Source organism: Lepisma saccharinum, chromosome 3 (genome assembly GCF_977018435.1).
Source record: "Lepisma saccharinum chromosome 3, izLepSacc3.1, whole genome shotgun sequence".
In the NCBI taxonomy this organism is placed as follows: domain Eukaryota; kingdom Metazoa; phylum Arthropoda; class Insecta; order Zygentoma; family Lepismatidae; genus Lepisma; species Lepisma saccharinum.
Window position 1 is genome coordinate 98,805,421 of NC_139231.1, and position 12,151 is coordinate 98,817,571.

Consider the following 12,151-nt stretch of genomic DNA (forward strand, 5'->3'; position numbering starts at 1 on the left):
ATGTAAAATAAGCTAAATCAAATCTAAAAGTTTGTTAAACATCAACTTTTGTAAAAATGAATAAACGTGTTGTTAAAAATATGTAAAAAAAATATACGCAAATATTGACACATGGACATAAATGTAAAAGAAAAACTTAAAATCTATAATATGAACATATTGCATGTAAATATTTCGAAATCCTGAAGTGTGAAATGTCAGAAACAAAATATATGAAATATTTTCACTGTTTTAATGTTGTCTAATGGAAGATTATACATAATATTTATTCATGTGTGAAAATACATGGTCTGTAAGACAATGGAGCATATACACATTTGTACAAAAATATCAATTACAATGAATGCAGAACTAACTCATTGGAAACTGATTATTAAATAAATTACATACATCATGTTGCACAAATTGCAATAAGACACAAATAAGTCTACTGGGTGTAACTAATTATTTTATAACTATGCAGGGTCATCTATTCAAAACAACATAAAAGTATATTAATGGTGTAACAAACTATTGATAAAATGTGTGTAAGGAAATAACTAACTTCATTCTGAAGACTTATTTGTTGTGAAACGCCCTCCCTTGCCCGGGAAAACAAATACTACCACTACCTAGATAGAGGCGGCAAAATCTCCCTCGGACAAGCAAAATAGCGTTACGGTCCAGGTTAAGTTCGTGTGTAGGAACCGGTGACCAACAGTGCATAGTGATAAGCCATATCGAATAAAAACAAAGACATATGTACGTTCAAATTACCACCACTTTACCTGAAGCCGGGAAGCAGCTAGCTGCGTACCTGAAAAATCACGGGTAGCGACATGCATACGAAAATGATATAGCCCAAAATTAACATGAAAATAAAAAGTATATTCTATTTATAACCAACAAAAATCAGTTTACTACATCTCCCCCTCTTTCACGCTCTCACTTTCATTCACACATTCAGTTCTCACGGGGTCATCGACACACAGAATGATACATGACATGTACAGGTTTTATGACGATAAGCCCTAATGATTGAATTCATATTTAAATTTACCTTAATTTCTGTCTAACCAGGTCATTTGTGATTTTGCTCCTGTGCTACTCAAATCCTAGCCAGCCCTTACTTAAGTTCACCCTTTTTAAAAAGAAACTAGGTCGGCGCGGTGACAATACATTATTTGTCCAGCATAAACAGAGGCATCTCAACGGCAATTACATTCACGTGGGCGGACGTTTTCCTTTTACAAGACCTCACGTGGTTCCAAACATAACAAATAACCTCCGTTGAGTGACGCAAACATATACTCTCTAGCAGGCGGGACTTAAACACTTCGCCGCGATGAGCAATTCATATTACCAGGCAAATACTTTAACAAATAATCACATATGCGATCTGATGTAGCTAGCAGCGACACAGCACTGACACAAAAAATGAACAAACCTCAAGTAGATTAAACAATTAAGTGGGCGGCGCTTTACTCTAATGGTACGCACTTTAAACAAATACAAAGGAGCACAAACAACAATGAATTTAAGATCGTAAAAAAAAATATCACAAGGAATAAGAAAAATTGACCTGAGACGAATAAATTATAAATGACAAGCACGACGGGAGTTTGATATATGAAGTTCGAGTTGAGTGGGCGTTTTCAAATGTTGACGAATTTCAAGGGCGTTCTCTAAATCAATCGGGCCGTCACGTGCTGACAATCACACAGATGAATACATTACCATCTCTCAGCTTCCGAGGTGCATCCTGGCATCTTTATGGGCGATTGAAAACACATAGTATTCACACGAAAGGTTTCCTTGGTCGTGACGATGAAGATGCGAAAAGCGTTCATACGTCTGGTTCCTCGGCTTCTCTTCCTCTCGGGATCGGTGAACATCTCCGTGGTCTGGGTGCCGGGACGTCAACGTGGCGGCTGGTAGGCATCGTCGGGGCATCAACAGGGCGGCGTTCGTCGTCTCTCTCTCTCTCCGTGGCGGCTGGTAGGCATCATCGGCGTGGCTCGTCGTCTCTCTCTCTCTCTCCATGGCGGCAGATAGGCATCATCGGCGTAGTCTCTTCTGACATCGGGCGAATCGATGGTAACGCCCACATCTCTCTTCTTCCTCTAGCCCGCCATAGTTTCCGGTGTTCCTCGTATCTCAAAAATTATAAACGGCGTAAGGTAATCATGGAAACACGGTCTCGCTTCAACTTCTCCCAGCGGTTGAGGTAAGCGCACTCGTGTAGACTTACTGCCTATCACACACACTGGTGTTCGCAAAACACAACAAAGTCCACTGTACACGAAGAGGTAGCACGAAGGTGCTCTCGTTACAAGAATAGCGGCAAAACTGTACACGGAGAGGTAGCACGGAGCTGCTCTCGCTACAAGGATCGCAGTAAGACTGTGTATCCAAAAACCATGTCCTTCGTTTTATTTGGATTTTGAAAAAGGACGCTAGCGCTCGTTGAAGTGACGCTTCCGGAGGTCATTCCACTTTGCTCTATTGTCTCCCAACTTGGACGGGCCGTGCTCGAAGTTCGGTTTCTGCAGATTAAGCTTCCGCCTGGCCGTCGCCCATAGCTCAATTGCAACCGGTGTCCACAAACTGATCAATTACAACCGATTTGATCTGGCGTCCGTAATTGTTGCTTGATCGCGACGAAACTCCACACATCCGTCCTTGCACACATGCTGCTGCGCTGGTATAAGTTTCACATGAATCTGAACGCTGGAAACCAAGATATTTAAATGTTTGTCACTACGGTCGAATTTCCTAAGCTTTAGACGCATAACGTGACCCTTCAGGTGCTCACCCTTAAGACACGCTAACGTCTCGTTCCTCCCGTCGGCTTGGCAAAAATCAAATATGTATTCTTACAAATTAAAACACTCAACACTTTGAATCAACACATCTTTTTACTGCTACAGACATGAATAATAATAATAATAATAATGATGGTAAATCTGACTGTCACATTGTAATGGTTCGATTAATTTCAGTCACCCCTGCCACCATCCACATGGGAGCTTGTTTCACTGCTGGGCAGTTTCTGGTTCATGTCATTTCCCTATATGCCACTAGGAGTGCTACCCTCCATCAGATGGAAACATGCCAGCAATAACATCAACATCAAAGGAAAAACAAAATCTCCTGGCAGCATGCAGGGAAATTACATGAACCGGAAGCCTGCCCAGCAGTGAAACAACAAGTTCCCATGTGAATAGTGGCAGGGGTCACCAAAATTAATACAACCATTACAAGTAAGTCTTGTGGAAATAAGCTAGTAATTTGTTTACGTGCATTTATTATAATATCTTGTCTTCCATTACCCAAACATGAAAACTCTTCATGTTTTAACTTCTCTCTTTTTTCTTTACAGTGTGTAGTGGAATCATGACAATTTATTGATAAGTAAAACACTTTCATGTGCAAGTAGTAGAAGCTCTGCATTAATAATAATTTCAAATTGGCTCCAACTTGCAATGGTGAGTGCAATTTCAAAACATTACAGTCACAGAACAGCATCATGAAATGGTGTTAAATATTTGAGGAACTGGTTCAGTTGTAAGGTCACAAACTAGTGGATGAGAATGTGATGATAAAAGTGTTCAGAAATCTTATCTATGGTGTACTTTTAAACATCTTGCCAACATACAGTAACACAACATGTGTTGCAACTTATGTACACAAACTGCTATAGGTTGTTTTGAAATTCTTGATGTGCATAATGTTATAGCATCATTGTACTTTAATGTTATTTCAAAAGCATCACACTAACTGATCCTTTATATCTTTCTTGAAACATTAGCTGATTTTACCAGAGTAATAAACCAATGCAGTATAATTGGTATAATAATCTTACAAAATGCAGACAATACTTACTGTAAGAACAGTTTAAATTAATTGTAATATAACACTGTTGTACACAATGGAAGTGTAAACCACAATCAATCACACTTGACTAGAAGTTTGAAGTTTGAAATCACTAACACTTGCCAAAAATAAAAAAAGTCAAAAGGCAAGTTTTTTCAAGTCTGCAAAAAGTTCGTTCACTGGTCGGTCCACATCATATTCTTTGGTTTTGAACTGCTGCCTGTGGCAATCCAATGGCTTAGGCATGTCTGATGAAGGGCATGGAAGTGGTTTGGTGAAAAAGTATGAATGCAGAAGAGCCTGTGGAGGAGAAAAGGAAAATTTGAATAAATAAAATGAAAAAATGCAGATACTACTTACAAGACACAATTTGAATAATTCTCCTTGATGGAGTGCAATTGTAATTCTGGGGCTTGCAGATATAGCAACATGTATGTGTTTAATAATAATAAATAATAACCTGTGGCTCAACAGCCATTACGAGGGCCATTTTTGTTGTAGTGGCAACACTGTTGGTATATGCTTGTCAGTTGTTGCTGGGACAAAAGACGATCGGGTTTTGTTTAGTCTTGTACTACGGATCGTGTGTAGGTGTTTGGTGCTGAATAGTACTGTTGTGTGGTAGTTAGAAGACGTTAAAGTGGCGTGTGTGTATAATACCACCCTGAACAATGTTCACACGTGAAGAACAGTGAATATTCACCAAATTTCAGGTTGTACGTGGAAGGAATGCACGGCAAATGCACAAGGGCTTACGCGAGGCATGTGGGGACCATGCTTTACCGTATCGTACCATTGCCAGATGGGCCGAGGCATTTGAAAGTGATTGTGAATCAGCCGCGAAAGAACATGGTTGCGGGCATCCTCGCACGGCAACAGATCCACAAAGAGAGTCATACAGTGGTGCAGAACATACTGCAACAATGGGGTTGAGAGGTTTTGGAGCACCCACCTTATTCTCCTGGCATAAGTCCCTGCGACTTTGATTTGTTTCCCAAGATGAAGGAACCGCTGAGGGAGAAACGTTTTCCAAACATCCCGAGCATAATTTCTGCCACAGGGCGGTCTCTGTGCACATTGGCACGAACGAGAACTATCAATGGCATCCAACGACTGCCAGATGTTTGGAAATATGTTCACACAGCAGCAGGAGATTACATTGAAGGACTTTTGATTTTTTGATTTTGATTTAGTTTATTTTACTTCGCGTTTTGTGCCTCTTGGCTAATTTGCGAAGATGAGGATGAGTGATGAAATGATGAAATTGATGAATGGACATTCACAAACAACCAAGCCCGACCAGGATTCGAACCCGGGACCCTTGCATTGAAGGACTGAAAATTATCCCAGGTATATATCTTCTTTCATGTCTCTTTCTCATACATGTTGCCACTACAAGAAAAATGGCCCTTGTATAATAAAATTATAAGCATCAATTTATCAGTGTTTTGCTTTAAAACATTCAAGAATTATATCGAAATATTAAAATACTTGATATATAATCACAAAATACAGTTTCTCACACATTATTTGGTGTAAAATAAATGGAAACTTCAAATTTTGCATAACTTCCAGGATTATGAACTTTGCTAAATTGTTGTGTGGCATTTTCCATAACCCTGTGGTTATACTCACAGATGAAAAAATCTGGATAAGCCTCTCATTTAACATTCTGTGGACAGATGGCATAAACCCAGTACCATGTAGCAGCAATTAGCACACCATTTCTTGAAAACAACACATGATATTTCAGTTCTCTCTCTTTTGATCATTAGTATCCATGAAAGTATGACATACTCGAATTACTAAACAATATATCACATATTATTAACAGGTGGAGTTGGAAAAAGTCCTTTGTTTCCCTCTGATTCTTACAGGATAAATCTTATAAAATGAGCTGTAACTCCTCAACCACCATTTTTTTCCTTTGCTAAAATTTCACCTTTACATGTAATAATGAGAACAAAACAACACTTAACAATCTGCGGCAATTATGGGTCCAGGAGCAAAGGACCAATTATCAAAATTTTCTGAAAATTACGACTTTCGAGAATATTGTATAATTTTTTGTTTGTTTCCAAATTGGTGGACGGTCATTCTCATTGCATATCCTTGAAAAGTGCTCTTTTGCCAAGCTTCCCTCCAAATTTGGGTCATATAGAGTCCATAGGTAAACTCTAGAAGCAAAATTCCAGAAATTTCTCCCATAAGCTGGCAACACTGATGCTCCTTTCTCCGCCAAGAAGTATCAGCCTATTTTCAACAAAACTTTGTGTGATTGTAGGAATGTACCACTGCTACAAAATACATTTTTTGATTCAGTTTTGTCTATTGTGGTGGCCATGCCGAATAACAAGTTTGGGAAAAAATTGATATTCGTCTTCTTCCTTTAACTTTCATTTTTGGGAGGCACAATGTAAAAATTTCACTTCCACTATAAGCCCTGTCATTAAAAAGAATTTCATCTCTTCATGACAATTAGTTCTTGATTGATTGAGTTCGTGTTTTAAGTACACTTTATGCACAGTATGGCTAATAGGGACTTGACCTACAGTTTAAAGTGGTATCCGAACCACTATGTGCCTCCACCAGGTATCGAACCAAGGGCCCCTTGATTACAAGGTGAAGACGCTACCAGTGCATCATCGGGAGGCACCCACAATTAGTTCTTGATAGGGATGGGCAGATATGAAATTTTGGCTGATACCAATAAAGTACTGACATAAAATTTACCGATACTGAAATTCAACTGATCCGATATAAAATTCCAAATGGTCCTTGAAGAACCTGAATGGTTCATTGACATCCTTAAAAAATGTGTTTTGAGGTGACTGCAGTGCAAAAAAGTTGCATATTTAGACATTTACTTTTTCAATTAGAGCATAGAGATTATCCATGAAACTTCTTTTGCATTTTATAGGTTTGTCGCGTGTTACTCACAAATCCAGAATATAAAAAAGGAAAGTTAAAAATTTGTACTTACGTATGTGAGTATAGTGCTCTTATTGTAGAACGACGTTTCAGAGATTGACTATCTCTTTCCTCAGGTTCGTATAAAAACTAAGTACTTGGCATAGTACTGCGTCAAAAATGTAATATGAGGATTGTGGTTAAGGGTTGGTTAGGGTACATTTAAAATATTAAGTTTTTGCTATTAGAAGTACGTAAAAACCAAGCCGTTCCCTAATAAAACTTGTACAGTAGACCTATTCACAGGTAAAAAAGTTAAAAATCTAAAAAACCTGCATAAATCACAATGCAACCTGCAGGTTTGGCCTTTCCTACCCAACTGTGTTTATCCATCCACATGAAGGTCAATTCACAACGAATATTTCCCCTCCCCTTAATTTTCTCGTTTCCCCTTATTACATCACAAATCCAACGTGAATTCACGTTCCTCTCTTGCAGCTTGCATAACTTCCGGAGTGACGTGGAAACCGATATTGGGTTCAATATTCCAGGCTTTATCCCATTTTTTGAGGAAATTGATCCACCCTTCTTCCAAATTTCCTTCGTCCCTATTAAGATTATTCTCCCCCCCCCCCTACAAATACTCGCTGTTTCATACACGTTTCTTCCTAATTTCCTCCCCTCTTTTCTGATTATCTCTTTTTTTGCGATTCTATGCCCACTTTCCAAAATGTGTTCTGAGAGACCCGTTTTGGGAACTTTTTCCCTTATGTCCTTTTCATGCTCGCTCCATCTTTTACCCATATTTCGGCCCGTCTGTCCTATGTACTCCTTCCCGCATTGGCATTCTATTCGATAAACCCCCTTCTGTTTTTCCGGTATTTCCCTAGTTGTCTTTCCTTTCTTATAATCGGTGAAGTATTTTTCTACATTCTTTGGTGCTTTCATCCCGCAAACGATTCCAAAATCTCTCGTTATTTTTCCGATTTTTTCCGATACGGATTGATGGTAAGGGATGCCAACGTACTTTACCCTCCTATTTTCGATTTTTTCCCCTTCTTTTTGATCCCCTTCTTTCCTAATAATTTTCCGTGCTCTCTCCGCTATCTTATCCATTTCTCTATTTGTGTATCCGTTTTTTAATCCTGTTTTTCTTATCCACCGAATTTCGTTGTCTTTTTCTTTTTCATTATTGCATAGTCTACCGGCCCTAATAAAAAAGTTAAGGAATACGTTTTTCTTTGTTATTTCGGGGTGCGCCGATTCCTTGTTAATATATAAGTTCCCCGATAGGGGTTTATGATGTACTCCTGTTCTAATCCTATTCCCTTCTTTCAAGATACTAAGATCCAGGAAATTGATTTTTCCATCACTTAAGTTTTCCCTAGTGAAGTTTATTCTTTCATCTTGTTTTTCTAATTCTTCAAAAACCTTGTTCAGTGCTACCCCCTTTCCTATAATCAAGATATCATCAACGTATCTCCCATAATATTTAATACCCATTCCTGTTTTTTCCAAAGCTGCCTTCTCAATGAAGTCCATAAAAATGCTCGCTACTATACCCGAAATGGGGTTTCCCATCGCCAAGCCTTCTTTTTGTCTATAAATACTGTCATTGACATAGAAAAAATTATATTCCGTTACAAGGTTATACCATCGTACATATTCCCAAGCAGTTAGGATGTCTATTCCTTTTTCTAACAGCCACCTTAGTAAACAATCTCCCGCCTGCCCCCTCGGTACACTTGGGTATAAGTTAACAACATCAAAACTACTTATTGTATCCTCGTCATCAATTTCCAGATTTTCTATACATTCTTTAACTTCTACGGCATTCCTAATGCTATATTGGGTGTTCTCATTTACCTTCCTTATTCTTTTTACCAGCATTTTTGCTAGCCCATATCCCGGATGTTCGTATGTTGGTATAATAGGCCTAAGTGGTATGCCTTGTTTGTGTGTCTTAGGTATTCCAAAAGCAATTGGTATGTTGCCAACTTTAATTTCCTTAATAAGGATTTTCTTTTCGCTTGTGCCCAATGTAATGCTTGTCTCTACCCCTTTTTTGATCTCTCTTCTAATCTTATTAATAGGGTCTTTCTCTATTTTCTCAAAATCGTTACCTTTAAAGCTATCTTCTAATTTTTGGTGATATTCCTCTCTGTCCATGATAACCATCTTGTTTTCTTTATCAGACCTAATTAGAAATACGTTATTCGCCTTCACCCATTTTCTTACATTTTTTAAATCGCGTCTTAGGTTTTCGTTTACTTTCTCTTTCCGTGTTCTATCTCCCCCTTTCGTGTTCGTTTCATTTTTAATTTAGGATAAAACTGAGGTTAGACAAAGGATACGTAATATTGTAGAACAACACTTGCAAAAAGAAATTAAAAATGAAACGAACACGAAAGGGGGAGATAGAACACGGAAAGAGAAAGTAAACGAAAACCTAAGACGCGATTTAAAAAATGTAAGAAAATGGGTGAAGGCGAATAACGTATTTCTAATTAGGTCTGATAAAGAAAACAAGATGGTTATCATGGACAGAGAGGAATATCACCAAAAATTAGAAGATAGCTTTAAAGGTAACGATTTTGAGAAAATAGAGAAAGACCCTATTAATAAGATTAGAAGAGAGATCAAAAAAGGGGTAGAGACAAGCATTACATTGGGCACAAGCGAAAAGAAAATCCTTATTAAGGAAATTAAAGTTGGCAACATACCAATTGCTTTTGGAATACCTAAGACACACAAACAAGGCATACCACTTAGGCCTATTATACCAACATACGAACATCCGGGATATGGGCTAGCAAAAATGCTGGTAAAAAGAATAAGGAAGGTAAATGAGAACACCCAATATAGCGTTAGGAATGCCGTAGAAGTTAACCTCTTAACTGGGTATGACGTAATACTCCGTTCTGGCTCTACTGATTTATAATGGGCATGACGAGATACTACGTTCTCATGTTCTTACTGCTGATATCTGTTGTGTATGACGAGATACTTCGTACAATTACTTTCTTCTTTGTTTCACCAGATGGCTCTGACTTCCAGACTGTTGTAACCGTTAGAGTTAGCGGGAAGCAACGAACACAGCCCGACGTTCAGTTCTATCGCGTATGCAATAATGGCTCAGGCAAATCGGAAGCGACGGCGTGTTTTTCCTGCTGAGGAAATCCGAGATATATTGTAGTTGTAAATCTCGCATATTGTAAAAAGTACAAGAAGGACCAATAAAAGAATAAACAATACCTAAATGGTATGCCATGGAGCACAGAAATATTAACTCAAATATTGGTTTACGAAATTCATCAATTTATCAACAAAAATCCCCAGGGCAGATTGGGCTTTCGACGAGGAAATTACCCAGTTAAGAGGTTAAAGAATGTATAGAAAATCTGGAAATTGATGACGAGGATACAATAAGTAGTTTTGATGTTGTTAACTTATACCCAAGTGTACCGAGGGGGCGGGCGGGAGATTGTTTACTAAGGTGGCTGTTAGAAAAAGGAATAGACATCCTAACTGCTTGGGAATATGTACGATGGTATAACCTTGTAACGGAATATAATTTTTTCTATGTCAATGACAGTATTTATAGACAAAAAGAAGGCTTGGCGATGGGAAACCCCATTTCGGGTATAGTAGCGAGCATTTTTATGGACTTCATTGAGAAGGCAGCTTTGGAAAAAACAGGAATGGGTATTAAATATTATGGGAGATACGTTGATGATATCTTGATTATAGGAAAGGGGGTAGCACTGAACAAGGTTTTTGAAGAATTAGAAAAACAAGATGAAAGAATAAACTTCACTAGGGAAAACTTAAGCGATGGAAAAATCAATTTCCTGGATCTTAGTATCTTGAAAGAAGGGAATAGGATTAGAACAGGAGTACATCATAAACCCCTATCGGGGAACTTATATATTAACAAGGAATCGGCGCACCCCGAAATAACAAAGAAAAACGTATTCCTTAACTTTTTTATTAGGGCCGGTAGACTATGCAATAATGAAAAAGAAAAAGACAACGAAATTCGGTGGATAAGAAAAACAGGATTAAAAAACGGATACACAAATAGAGAAATGGATAAGATAGCGGAGAGAGCACGGAAAATTATTAGGAAAGAAGGGGATCAAAAAGAAGGGGAAAAAATCGAAAATAGGAGGGTAAAGTACGTTGGCATCCCTTACCATCAATCCGTATCGGAAAAAATCGGAAAAATAACGAGAGATTTTGGAATCGTTTGCGGGATGAAAGCACCAAAGAATGTAGAAAAATACTTCACCGATTATAAGAAAGGAAAGACAACTAGGGAAATACCGGAAAAACAGAAGGGGGTTTATCGAATAGAATGCCAATGCGGGAAGGAGTACATAGGACAGACGGGCCGAAATATGGGTAAAAGATGGAGCGAGCATGAAAAGGACATAAGGGAAAAAGTTCCCAAAACGGGTCTCTCAGAACACATTTTGGAAAGTGGGCATAGAATCGCAAAAAAAGAGATAATCAGAAAAGAGGGGAGGAAATTAGGAAGAAACGTGTATGAAACAGCGAGTATTTGTAGGGGGGGGGGGAGAATAATCTTAATAGGGACGAAGGAAATTTGGAAGAAGGGTGGATCAATTTCCTCAAAAAATGGGATAAAGCCTGGAATATTGAACCCAATATCGGTTTCCACGTCACTCCGGAAGTTATGCAAGCTGCAAGAGAGGAACGTGAATTCACGTTGGATTTGTGATGTAATAAGGGGAAACGAGAAAATTAAGGGGAGGGGAAATATTCGTTGTGAATTGACCTTCATGTGGATGGATAAACACAGTTGGGTAGGAAAGGCCAAACCTGCAGGTTGCATTGTGATTTATGCAGGTTTTTTAGATTTTTAACTTTTTTACCTGTGAATAGGTCTACTGTACAAGTTTTATTAGGGAACGGCTTGGTTTTTACGTACTTCTAATAGCAAAAACTTAATATTTTAAATGTACCCTAACCAACCCTTAACCACAATCCTCATATTACATTTTTGACGCAGTACTATGCCAAGTACTTAGTTTTTATACGAACCTGAGGAAAGAGATAGTCAATCTCTGAAACGTCGTTCTACAATAAGAGCACTATACTCACATACGTAAGTACAAATTTTTAACTTTCCTTTTTTATAACTTCTTTTGCACTGCAGTCACCTCAAAACACATTTTGATGAAAGAGACAGTAAACACTTAACACACAAAAATAAAAAGTTTGATATTTCGTGACCTAGGTCGCATTGTCATCGGAGTAGAAAGAGATCGTGGTTACGAAGTGTAGAGGCACAGAATAATGACGGTAGCGTCACTACCATCAATGTTGCCAGAAACAGTAGATAGAAAAGAAAGTTACTTTC

General features: G+C 38.3%; 1 protein-coding gene across 3 annotated transcripts in view; it reads right to left on the reverse strand.

The window, feature by feature from the left end:
* Positions 1-245: 245 nt before the first annotated feature.
* LOC145985241 (cyclin-dependent kinase 20-like) overlaps positions 246-12,151 on the reverse strand; it is a 46,471-nt gene continuing 34,565 nt past the window's right edge. For all 3 annotated transcript variants that reach the window (XM_083119016.1, XM_083119015.1, XM_083119017.1), the window contains exon 6: positions 246-4,155. In XM_083119016.1, coding sequence (XP_082975142.1) covers positions 3,994-4,155 — 162 coding nt within the window. In that variant the 3' untranslated portion in view covers positions 246-3,993. The remainder of the gene's footprint in view (positions 4,156-12,151) is intronic.